The 13,133-nt window shown below is 45.5% G+C and overlaps 1 protein-coding gene across 1 annotated transcript; it reads right to left on the bottom strand.

Annotated features, from left to right (window-relative positions):
- Positions 1 to 1,945: 1,945 nt before the first annotated feature.
- Positions 1,946 to 11,732, bottom strand: LOC148429066 (solute carrier family 71 member 2-like). Its single transcript, XM_088410211.1, has 13 exons — positions 11,292 to 11,732; positions 10,014 to 10,106; positions 9,865 to 9,927; positions 9,665 to 9,792; positions 8,144 to 8,258; positions 7,849 to 8,067; positions 7,654 to 7,767; positions 7,511 to 7,582; positions 6,957 to 7,069; positions 6,736 to 6,833; positions 6,515 to 6,657; positions 5,127 to 6,339; positions 1,946 to 2,367 (listed from the first exon to the last, which is right to left on the bottom strand). Exons 1-12 carry the CDS (start codon positions 11,355 to 11,357, stop codon positions 6,109 to 6,111), a joined length of 1,455 nt encoding a protein of 484 aa, XP_088266337.1. The 5' UTR covers positions 11,358 to 11,732; the 3' UTR covers positions 1,946 to 2,367; positions 5,127 to 6,108.
- Between the last annotated feature and the right edge of the window lie 1,401 nt (positions 11,733 to 13,133).

Raw genomic sequence — 13,133 nt, 5'->3', positions numbered from 1 at the left:
ACGTATTTTCTTATGGTTTCAATTAACACGACGACAAACACCTTTCCATTGATGAAACTCAAACAATCGACTGGTCTCCAGTTATCGTCAGGGCACATGTAGCCAAACAACAGACTGGTCGCCACTAGTCAGTGCCAGGGCCAATACAAACACCGGATTGGCCATGTGACCGGCAACTCTTTTCTGCTCTAAATTTCTTTGTACACTGACACGCTGTCGGAACAGGAAATCGCTCCACTGTTTTCTTTCAAATTAAAACCGGAAGGCGGCTACTAAAAGATCAACGAGGACACGGCGACTATCCTCAGGCTCTCGCGTGTGCACCTGAATTAAATCACCTAACCAAGAACAAATAGCGATACGGGACAGAGAGCGAATGGTCCGCAATCAATAAAACACGAATCTTCGAAGTGTTCACAGAATAAAATCAAGCAAAACAAGATCAAACGCAAAACAATTAACACAAACTTAGTTCACCACGACGATGTCAATGACGATAACGTAGACGATGACGAGAACGATGAAGATTATGATGGCGATGATGACGACAACGAAGATTACGATGACGATAACGAAGACGGTGATGAGAACAATGAAGATTATGATGATGATGATGATGACAACGATAATGATGATGAGAACGTCGATGATAATGGTTAAGATTACGACGACGAACACAGTGATGACAATAACCGGGACAACGATGATAATGACTAACGTTGACAATGACGATGAAAACGATGACGACCAGGATGAAGCCGACGATGACAACTGTGATGATTACGATTACAATGATTACGATTACGACAACAATGGCAATAACGAGGAGGACAATGACGACAATGATGAAGATTACGATGACGAAGTGATGAGAACAATGAAGATCATGACGACAATGACTACGGTGAAGACGGTGATGATTGATTATAACGACAATGACAACAATTATGAAAACAATGACAATGCTTTTAAATCCAAAAAATGGATTTAAAGCAGGCCCAATTTGAAGAGGTTTAATGGGTTGAACTTGACTTCCAAGCAAACGTCTGAAAATGCAAAAACGTCGCAAGGTGAGCGTGTCAAACGGTGCCCATTCAAGGCCCCTTTGGATTTTATATTTGGATGAATAAACAAAAAGTGCTCAGTATTGCGTAATGAAGTCAAAGTCAAGCATGAATTCCGAAATGACTCTTTGTCAAATTCATGACAAAATAAGATGGAAGCAAAACAAAAACCAAAGCCGCTTGCAGACATTCGTTTTTGGATTCCGGACTTGATGTGTCGGCGCCCTTCGTTATCGCCGCGTTGGTTTAATCCCCGTTAAAAATGCAACAATAGCGCAACAAAGAATCGAGGAAAACACTTAAGTTCCGTTTCGATGGGGGTTGATCTCTCGAGTTGAATAACACACAATCCGATTGCATTTCCTCCACTTTGACGTATGTTGCATATATGTTGCAGAAAGTCACTTTTATAGGTGGCGAGGGTTAGGCTTGTCGCGTTCATATTCTGGTTCATTTCAATTTCGATACATTTGATATCGTAAGATATAAATAATCCTTGTCTGGTACTATCCAAATGGCCGTATTCTGAGACTTCCACGTACCCGTGGAAGATGGCCTCATACTGCCTTCGCTTCTTCTTTATTCCAGATTGGCAAAGAACGACTGTTTTTTTTTTCTTTTTACCCCTTACAACCCGGCACTGGAGGGGCTCCGACCCACACGTCATTCAGAACCTCGTATCCAACGCCAAACCGGGCCAAGTGGGCCATTTTGCTTTTACGCTTCTCAGTAGTCGAGCCCTTAGGACAGCGACCGGTTAGGATGGCAACCGGCACTTTGTCTGAAAATGGTGCCCGACTTACCCTCATGTGAGTGTGAAAACATAAAACACAGCCAAACTATTTCTTTCACAATTGGAAATGAAATTGGGCGCCCCGGGATCAAGGTTGTAATATTCTGATAATGTGGAACTTTAATCATGAGAAAGTAATGATTCGATTGCATCCAAAAATCACGTTCAAAATCAGGAGACAACAACTGCTAGTCCCCCATCTATTGAGGGGGACGCATTCCGATAGAACACCGATCGCACTCGTAGATCGGTCTACCTTTGCATGAAATGACTTCTTCATAGCAGCGCCCCACTAAGGAGCGGAGAAAACGCGAATCAAAAGAGCTGGCGAGCTCGATGAGGCCACAGTCCCAGGCGGGCAAGGAGCGTAGAGAGCGCGGGCGTTCAGGGCGCCGATCCGCCGGGCTTCGTCATCAAGCCGGCGGCGACGGGCGGCGAGTAGCTCAGGGCCCAATGCCTTAGGCCCAGCAGCAGGAAGTTCCACGTGGAGCGCAGCGCCTCGCCCGCCTTCTGCAAGACAAGAGGCGCGCACGGCTCACGGCCACGTTTCCAGGAAGTCGCCGTGGCCGCCCTCTTCCGTAACTGGCCCGCGGAAACGCTCGTACCCCCGCCCCGTCCTTCCCTTTCGCTTGTTTTTAGTCAGCAAAGCATGCAGCGTACGTCAGAAAGTAACCGAAGGAGCAGTTAGCAAATTGGCCAAAGTTGAACGAGCGCTCGGCTAATATGACGACAAGATGAGCGAGCCACCTTCCTGACTCCTTTGTACGTCTTCTTGCCCGTCTTCTCCTCTTCGACCGTTTGCTCGGCGAGCGGCCGGTAGCGCTCGGGCCGGAAAGCCGAGCGCCCCGGAGGCGGCTTGGCCTCCCGGCGCTCGAGGTATCGCCGGTACCGCGCCCTCCGTGGAGCTCCTTTCAGCTTCATGGTGGTCCCGAAGAAGGATGTAGGTGAGGGAGAAGGGACGGGACGAGGCGAAGGGCAGGATGCTGCGAGCGCAGGGGCGGGCGCAGAGCCCTTAAAGGCGCATGAGACCTCAATCAACCAATCACATTTTATTTGGATCGCCCTGAATCAGTTTCAAAGGGCTTCACAGGTGAAAAGAGGTCATGTGGAGACTTCTTTTGAAAAAAGAAGTCATACAGAGACATCTTTTCGGTTTAAGGTGGACAACAGCATTTCCTGTCATAGCTCCCAGAAGGGGAAGGAAAAACTCAAAAACTCAAATTTGGGGAAAATCAGAAACCTTCAGAAGGGACCACAGGTGGGAGGAGCCCCCTTCCAGGCCCACAGGTTGAAGTGGGTTTGGCATGTACAGAGGATACAGACAAATACAAAATACACAATGTATGCCTCCTCCTCCACTAAAAATTGCAATCGTAATGAAATTGGCCTAACAAAAAACATGTGTCGAGGACCTAGGATTTGGCGGTTTCGCCTTTTCAATGGTTTTTGGGGCAGAAATAGTACGACTGAGAGCCATGTATATAGGGGCGGCGGCTTACTTAGGGCGTGCTGCACACTATTAGCACAGGGTGCCGGTGCCGTCCACTTGCCGCCATCTGACGCTTTTCTCGCCTGCGACTCAAAGGTGGCACCCGGCCCGGCCTGTAGAACGGGTCAGCAAATGAAGGTGTGCCGTCGCTTTCACGGAAGTTGTACCAATCCGGAACATGCTGATGAAGCTACGCAATCTTCTTTTTAGAGATCGCGGTTATTTTGAGATTTTGACAGACGATCGAGAATCGGCATTTCAAAACATCCAAGCGACGGAATCACAGTCAGACAAACGTCTTATTCCAATGATCACAACAAGTACTTGACCGGTGGTTGGAACGCTCAGGAACAACTTCGAAATGTCTGATCGGCATGATTTTTGATTATTCTAAACGTTTTAGTGCAAATGGAAGAGGATAGAGGCAGGATTTGGGTTTTGGAAGCCAATGTTTCATTTTTTATACTTACCGCACGTGCACACCCCATATTCAGGAGTGGGCATTAACATAAGTAGACAAGAGACACAGGCCCAAAGTCTTGTTACGTGGTGAGCCACAAACGGCGCACGAAGTATAACGGGTTGCCAGCGGCTGCTTCAACCAACGCACTTTTGCATAAGCGGCATCGGTTGAAAGGCAGCGGGTCGGCTCCGATGCGCCCAGGCCACTATTGTCGCGGCACCCGGCCGGCGATAGGATTTTGTGCCCGGCGCAAGTCTCGCGCAAACAACTTGGTCGAACGTGTCTTTCTTTTACCGTTTTAACAGAGCGTTGCAATTCCAGACGTGCGTTTGCACCGTGGCCTACGGGAGCCGATTGCGTCCGCTCCCTTACCGGTCGGTGTCATTGACTACGGCGGACGAGGGAAAGTGCCTAGGGTAGGACTGCGAAGCATAACTCCAGCGGCGGATGACACGCCCAAAAGTGTGCTCGGAGACCGCCTTTCGAGCCCGTCCACGTCTGTGCGGCACACGAATCCTTGGATTAGCGTACATTCACGCCTCCTGCAGGCAGCAGGAAGGAATTATGCCCAGGAAGGTTTCCCGCGCAGCAGAAGAGACAGAAGAAAGCGGATAGCACGTGTCCTACTGCGGCAGATGAGAGCGAGCAGAACACTGGCAAAAAGATACAAGACAAGCGCTGTGCTAATTAGCATCTGGCTGCTACACGACAAACCATTCCTTGGCTTTCCTCTTTTTACTTGAGCCGCTCTACTTTATGCCTTTTTCTTTTCAGTGCCCGCTCGCCAGCGACGAGGCAACAAGCCCGAGACAGCGCATACCTAAACGTAGAGCAGGACCGCCGGCTCGGTCGGTCAATGGCCACAATGGCGTCGCGCGTCGTTGCTCACTTGTTGACACCTAATGCTACGTTCACACCGAATGCAAATAAGCTTTCGATCACCTGGTATTAACTGCCTGCATTTAGCTTGTTCAAATATTCACGCGAGGTGTGAGCTAGCTTGACAGTGGATCCGAAAATGAGAACACCGCTGAGGACTTTCACTTTTCTGGGATGTAGCAGAACCAGTGTTTACTCCCACAGCATCTTTTCTTGTTTTTTTTTTTTTTTTACATTGCGCGTCCCTCGCTTCGCGGCAATACTGGTCTAACATCCCTCGCTTTGCGGCAATACTGGTCAAACAGAAAAAAAAAAGTTTCAACGCCGCAATCAAGTGGCCGATACTGCACTAAGCAAATACTGTCCTGTTAATGCTGCACAATCGCTATTTTGGCACGTAACTACAGTCGGACAAAAGGAAGTAAATGTTGCACATACCTGTTATCCCAAATTCTCCCTCCGCCATTCTTCAATCCAGGTGAGTGCTCTTGCTTGGCTGTTTTCGTATTGATAGCTCCTCAAGCCGACTGCCATGATTCATTCCTGCCCTCTGAGACTGTGATCGTTCCTGAAGCTGATTGGCTGTCGCGAAGCGATGCGCGACAAAAATATTTTTATTTTTTTTTTACTTTCTTTCCCCGGGTGAACAAAGGTGACCATTTCCTGTCTGCTGTGACGCCATCCACCAAGAACGACCACCCATAACATGCTAATGCTAACACAAGATCCGATTGGTTTGTCGTTCATCCTGAAGACATCACTATTGTTTTCTCAAGTTTTCAAAAATTCCTCATCTTTTGTGGGTGTTTTTTGTAAGAAGGGAAAATGTGATTCTCAAAGTTCGTAGCACAAAAATATAAAATAGTGCTATTTTAGTAAACGACGAGCAATAAAATTTATTTTCTTGTGCTTTATGGTTTCAATTAAAACATCAACAACAAACACCTTTCCATGTATGCAATTCAAACAATTGACTGGTCTCCAGTTTACGTCAGGGCACATGTAGCCAAACAACAGACTGGTGGCCAATAGTCAATGCCGGGGGCAAATTCAAACACTGGATTGGTTGCTAATAAAAATAGCACTTTTGGGATTAGTAGCTTCTTTTACTTACATTCAAAGACCTTTGACGCCACCATCACGATGAGGGAACTCGGGGGCCATGTGACCAGCGCCTCTTTTCTGCTGTCAATTTCTTTGTACACTAAAAACACGCTGTCAGAACAGGAAATCGCTCCAGCGTGTTTTTTCAAATTAAAACTCATCAACAGTCACGTGACGTTTCCAAGGAAACAGGAAGTTGCGGTCACCGATGGTAACGGCAAGGCTTGGACCTCTTGGATAGGTTAAAAAAAAAAAAATTGGCACATTCCATTGTGATCGACGACACATCAGCTTCTAGGCAAAGACAGTGAACCAATCACATGCTGCTGTCCTGTAAAAGGGGTTCGTTGTCCTCTGTGTCACTCATGGACATGACCAGGGGGCTGACGTCCTGAGTGGGCGCGGCGACCACACCGTCTGACTTCCTGTCCGAGCACGTCTTGATTGCAGCGGCCGTCGGACGTTCGGAGATGAAGGCGGCCACAATCAGCGCGAAGACCACAGCGCAGGCGCCAAACAGGAAGGGCGGGCCGGGAACGCTCGACCTCTGCGCATGTGCCAAAGTGTTTGGATTTCTTCATTTGCGGCATATATAGGCTACTAATAGGCCCTCTGGCAGCCAAAGCCAGAGGGCGGCCATCTTACGTTGCCGCGGTTACTCAATAGAGATTTTGTTTGTGCTTAGTCGAGCTTGGCATTTAACTGAGTGGGTGTATGTCTACCTTAATTTGTTGCGTATCCCGTCCTTCTGCAGTCTGCACGTCACCGAGCTCCACGTTGAAGAGGAAAAAGATAAATCCGTACAGCGCTGGGCCCAAACCGTTGCACAGGCCCCGGATGCCTGTTATCATGCCCTGGACCACGCCTGCACGCATGCGCACATATACACGAGTTTTACCCAAACACACACACAAACGTAAACCCCTCCCCCTGCCTCAGAGACCTTGCTGGTCCGGGGCGGCGCTGTGGGAAACCAACGCAGAAATGGCCGGGAAGGTGATGGACGACATGGCGGCCACCGTGCCCGCAGCCCACATCATCCTGGAAGATGGGAGATTGGCATGGGTACCACGGCAACCATATAAAATCCCTTCTTGAAAACTCTTAGGTCGCCTAGCAACCACAGCGTAAATTATTTCCCACATATGAACACCCAAGACTCACCAAGGCTCGGAGCCGAAGGCGTACCAGGCCAGCTGCAGGAGCTGGAAGGTCAGACCCAGCAGGACAGTCTTCTTGTTACCCACTGTCCGCATCAGCAGGCTCAGGAGAAGCGTCTTTAAAACACACACACGCACGCAGAAAAATTCCCTTTATTTGATTAAAAATTCTGAGAGTATATATAATTTACACTCCACTTTACTGATCTGCTACTTTGTCATCAATGACATCAAATCAATATAAAAGACACATTTACCTTTAACCTGTGATATTTCAGTTGACAAAATAAAACACACGTATGCAGAAACACACAGGTGAAGAGCAGAAACAAATACAAACGCAAATACAGTAATGGGCTTTTGAAGTTTTGTATTATAGGAAATCATGTATGTCAAATTATTACAATTTGAAAGTCAAGTCTTTAGCAGAATAAAAATGACTGATGAATTAAACAACAATAAAATAAGTAATATTAAAAGAAATACTGAGGACAGCATTAAAACAGTGAACATAAACGATAATAGAATAGCAACATGAACGTGCGCTTGTTCACTCACCTGTGCAATGATGGAAAGGATGCCCACCATGGCAATGAAGGCAGCAATGGCGGCGGGAGAAAAATCGATGACCTGAAATACAAGTTGTGTACTTGTTAGGTGTGGAAATATTGTGTGTCTAGCGTGTTTGCGAATCTCCCCACTTGTCTGAGGTAGAGGAAGAAGCTGGAGTACTGTCCCGCCTCCGGCAGGTAGGACAGAAAGACGGTGACGCAGATGAGCATGATGGTGGAGTCTTTGCCCACGCGGCGCAGCGACTGGACAAATGACAACGCCAGGTAACCCTTGAACGCTATTTTGTCACAAGAGAGTACACAAGAGATACCCCCCCGACTCACGGCAAAGGGGTCCGCCTGCTCCCAGGATAGCGGGAAGCCCCAGGTGGTTAGTCGCATCTTGTCGGGCAGCGACTCGGGCACCACAAAGAAGACGAAGGCGATGTCGGCCACCGAGATCACCGTGGCGACCAGGACCACCAGGCTGTCGCCGTAACGAGCCGACAGGTACTCCCCTATGGCGGGGCTGGTCACCAGGCTGGCGGCGAATGTGGCCGACACCTGAGAATGCGCGAGAGGGGTGTGTATGAAAGAGCGGCGGCGCGGCGGAAGTCACGCTCTCTCGGCGCAAGGTTACCAGGCCGTACGCCGTGTTCCTCCGCTGCTCGTCCGTGATGTCGGCCACGTAGGCGAAGATCACGGAAAACGTGACGGCGAAGATTCCTGACACGGCCATCAAGGCAAAGCACCACCTGGGGACATCAGGACAACACAAGGCCTTTCACAAAAACACATTTTTCCGAACAATACGTTTTCATGATGGCCAATAGCATCATATTTTTTGTGCTGGTTACCTGTGAGATTTTTCTAATATAGAATAGGTGCAGTGGCATAAAAAGATTGATTTTCTTGTGATGTAATCAATATGCTTGTAATTAAAAGCTCAAGTTATTAAATAAATCTTATATGACGCAAAAAGACCATTTTTATAAGAATACAGTACAGCTATAATTTCTCTCAATAGATCTTGCATTGGAGCAACACTGTGAAGCAGGAACACCTTGTCAGTTCTTTTTCATTTCCTAGTGGGCGTAGCCAAATTTCTAAAAACAAATAATGTACAAGCAAGCAATAAAATGGTGGGAAAAAAAAGAGCACCATGTACCAAAGGTTCTCAAACAGGGTATGTGAAATTTTAAGAGTTTCCACAGACTCTGCAGCATATCTAACTTAATGCTTCTGAGTGGCATTACCGGAACAGTACATTTATCTATTTATCTTTTCAAATTAAGAGCAAATTAATCAGAACATGAAGCAACATAGTTCAATTATGCTATAGCAAATTCTTTACAAAATGTGGCATGCCATTATTTTGTTAAGTTTTATGTGGCTACCCATTGTCATTAAAGATGCCATTTTAAGACAGACAAGCCCAATAAATAAATAAATAAATAAGTGGATGGGAAGTTGGATAGCTGGATAGCTGGATAGCTAGATAGCTAGATAGCTAGATAGCTAGATAGCTAGATAGCTAGATAGCTAGATAGCTAGATAGCGAGATAGCGAGATAGCGAGATAGATAGATAGATAGATAGATAGATAGATAGATAGATAGATAGATAGATAGATAGATAGATAGATAGATAGATAGATAGATAGATAGATAGATAGATAGATAGATAGATAGATAGATAGATAGATAGATAGATAGATAGATAGATAGATAGATAGATAGATAGATAGATAATAAAAACTGTTTCATCCCATGTGAAGTGAAAATCAGTACACAACTTACCACCAGAAAAAGTGCCTCTGTCAACCCTGTATAAGGCCCAGATGTTCTAGTAGGCTTTTCCTTTATTTTTAATTATATGTATGTACACGATGATGTAAATAAGCAGTAGGACGTCACATGACGCACAAACAGAAAACCGCATGATTCTTATGTGCATAATGAAATTGATGGAACCAGCGAACCGTTCTTTGCTCCTTTGAGCATAGCTGTGGATAAAAATTCCAAGCCCACATTTCTTTTTGTTCTCCCGGTGCTCCCAGAAGCTCAGACGCTCACATGACGCTCATGTGACGGTCAAATGACTCTCAGTGAGCTCAGCCCACCGGTTCGTGATGTCACACAAAATGGCGTGGGGGTACTTACCAGGGGCTGATTCTCAAGAAGGGTATGGGCGCGCACGTGAAGAACACCGTTATCAGGAGGAAACACTTTCTGCCCCAGATGTCAGAAAGGGCGCCGATCACGGGAGCGGACAAGAACGACAAGAAGCCCTGAGATATACACACACACATTTTAACTTATACCAACTAAGTAACATTTTAGCATGCCTGCTGGGCACTCACCTTGACGCCTTGTACGAGTCCGTTCATGAGAAAGGTGTGCTGCGGGAATGTTTCGCGAAGAACCTGAAAAAACAGCGCGACACCATCTAGTTAGCATCACATGCTAACGTCACTGAGCAAACCCTACAGCGACTGGGCGTGTCTCTCACAGTTAGCATGGGCGTGGTCAGCAGCCCCCAGGCGAAGAACTCCAAGAAGATGACGATGACAGCGTGTATCACCTTGGCTCGGCCCCGCGTGTGCTGCCATGAAAAAATAAAACAAAAAATAAAATCATGTGCCATTTCCTGTCTGAAAGTCAAAACACTTCCTGTTTGTCTCCATCATCTCTAATCTTTTTGAGCGTCCATTTATCTATCCATTTCTTTATATTGGTGCCTCGCAAAATACAAGCTATAAGATTTCCACCATCCTTCAGACGATTTTTGGCGACGCTTTTAAAATAAGAACAAAAACTAAAAACATAAGCATTCAGAGTGTCATGATTTCAACATGCCCCTAGAACTATGATTTGTGTCTTATGGTGAAAGTAGAATGCCTTTAAAGAGTCAAGTTCAGCTGCATCCATGCACGCCATCTTGTAGTTCTCTAAACAATGCATATTGTAACAAAGGAAATATTTAACATAATGATGACATAACAGAACTTGTGACATAAAATGTAACATTCCAACACATGCCTTGGTGTTTGAAGCAGTAATATTAAAGAGGTTACTAAAAGGGACTACAACGTACATCTTCCATCAGCTTTGTGCACAAAAAAAGATGCTCAACAACAGTCATACAAAAAGCAACGATGGTTGCAGTGGTTGCTCAATAAAAGATATTTGAACTCAAACAGAAGCAACATACCAATCACTAGTAGCAAAAAAACTGACACTATTTGTAGCTCACTATAAATGGCACTGTGTTCGATGAAAATATCTCCATTAAAAACATTGAATAAACACAAAAACTGATTACACATGAACAACACCCCAAAAAAAGTAAAAATAGGAAAAAATAAGCAGGGGTTCTCGTGAATAGCGGAGGATAGGTTCACCACCCAAATAATGTAAATCTACAAATGCTGAAAGGCAAACATGCGAAACTTTTGTATGCTGATAATCAAATAACACCAATTAAATGCAGTAAATTGACAATTATATAACTGCAATCACATTTACCGTTCGCTTCGCCTCGCGCAAGCTTGCAATGACGTCAGTGACGATAGATAATTGCAGGAAGTGATTTGTATAGCTTGTTTGTTTACATTGTTAGCATACCTCGCAGCTAGTCATCTGACGCAGTTAGCTCAACTATGAAAGAAAAACTTTTTGCTAGATGTCCTTTCTATTCCTGTAGTCTACTTTGTTAGGCACCACCAGTGCTGGCGCCAGGCAATGCTAACGTTGGCCTTTAGCGGCCGATGCTGAGTTAAAGGCTTACCGAGCTCCGGACCAGCATGATGTCAATGTCGTCGGCCTCGACGGCGGCTGCCTTCCCCGGGATCATCTCACATGTTCGATCATCGCCGCCTCGAGGGAATCCCGTCTCTTCCAGCTTGTCACTTAGTCCCAAGTTTAGGCGTGCCGCTATGACAATTGCTGCTCCGATTTACGGAATCAGGACGTTACATTTAAGCACTTGAGCATCCCGAAAGTGCGGTGCCGGTTGTTCGACGAGACTCTGCCTGAGCTTATCGCGGCTTAAATTTTAAGGCCAGCCACTACAGTGACAACAATGCCAAATCTTTCTTGTTGTGAGTTGAAAATAGAATACAACCTCGAGTTTTTCCCCCACCAACGAGACAGATATTCGTAGGTCGTGTCACGACGTACAACAAAACGAATGCACGATCCAAGAGAATCGTTTACGCTTCACACCGTTCCCAGATCAGCATTGTTGCATCTCGGCGTTTTAGTCGTTGGTTAAAGGCAAACGTAGACCTGACTCTGGGTCAGTTCGTTAGTATTCATAATAAAGAAGCTGTTACGTTTTGGGAAGCTCCGCCCACTAATGTTGCGCGTTCATAATAAAGAAGCTGTTACGTTTTGGGAAGCTCCGCCCACGTATGTTGCGCGTGCTGTGTGGACACCCCCGAACTACTTTCAAATGGAAAACCAAATTATTAAACCCTCCCTATCAGAGGCTTGAAATCCTACACTGAAACCAATAAGCAAGGCTTTGGAGCCCGACTTTAAAACCTTAACCCAGGTTTCAAACTCCACTTTCAAACTGTAATCCAGGCTTCAAAACATGCATTGAACACCTTATTTGGGCCAGAATTTTTACTTTAAATATTAAATTTTACTTTAATTTAAACCCAGGCTCCTATCTCCATTTATACACAAAGGCAAGGGAGTCCAAACGTTTTTCTTCCTTCTTCCTTTTTACTTCCTGTGTGGAGTTTGCAAGTTCTCCCAAAGCCTGCGTGGGTTCCCTCCAGGCACCCTGGCTTCCTCCCACATCTAAAAAAAACATGCATAGTGGCTGGCAGCTGGGATAGGCTCCAACAAACATGTGACCCTGGTGAGAATAGGCGCCAAGGAAAATAGATGGATGAATCCATGGATGAATAATAATAAGGGTAAGCGGTTAGTCATAGGTGTCAAACTCCAGTCCTTGAGGGTCATTGTCCTGCATGTTTTCCTAGTTTATCTCTCCAAAACTCCAGATTCAAATGATTAGTTTATTAACCAGCCCTGCGGGAGTTTGAAAATGATCTTAACAATTGTAATCAGTTGTGTCTGAGAAAGATGCATCGAAAACATGCAGGATACCAGCCCTCGAGGACTGGAGTTTGACACCTATATTAATGGTGATGCTTAATCAATATACAAACGACAAAAATGTTGTTATCAAGGAAATTTTCAAAAATGATCACAATAAAAATGTTAATCACCATAGCAACCAGGGGTTGGGGGGTGCAGTAGGTGGGGTTCCCAACCATACCACCGGCCCCACCACAATGACCCACAACGATAATAACCACCTTGTACACAATAGAGCTGAATACGTTCTGAAATAAAATTATAATCCATATTTTCAACAGTTGGGACTCAATGTTTTTATTGTTTTGTATTAAAGAGAAACGCGAGGCAAAATCGTCAATGCCCGTTTTTAAGAGTATCCAAAGTTGTGCCTGTTTAAAATGTTTTGGATGAGAACATTTACTCATGCTAGAAAATAAGATTATACTAGAGAATTTGGCGTATTGAGAACATATCAGTTAATGTAAACTCAAAATAATGTCACATTTCCCCACTTTTACATAAACGGGCTACATTT

Source organism: Hippichthys cyanospilos, chromosome 1, assembly GCF_059441005.1.
Source record: "Hippichthys cyanospilos isolate Australia breed blue-spotted pipefish chromosome 1, RoL_Hcya_1.0, whole genome shotgun sequence".
In the NCBI taxonomy this organism is placed as follows: Eukaryota; Metazoa; Chordata; class Actinopteri; order Syngnathiformes; family Syngnathidae; genus Hippichthys; species Hippichthys cyanospilos.
The sequence above is the reverse complement of the archived record's forward strand: the minus strand, read 5'-3'. Positions and strand labels throughout refer to the sequence as shown.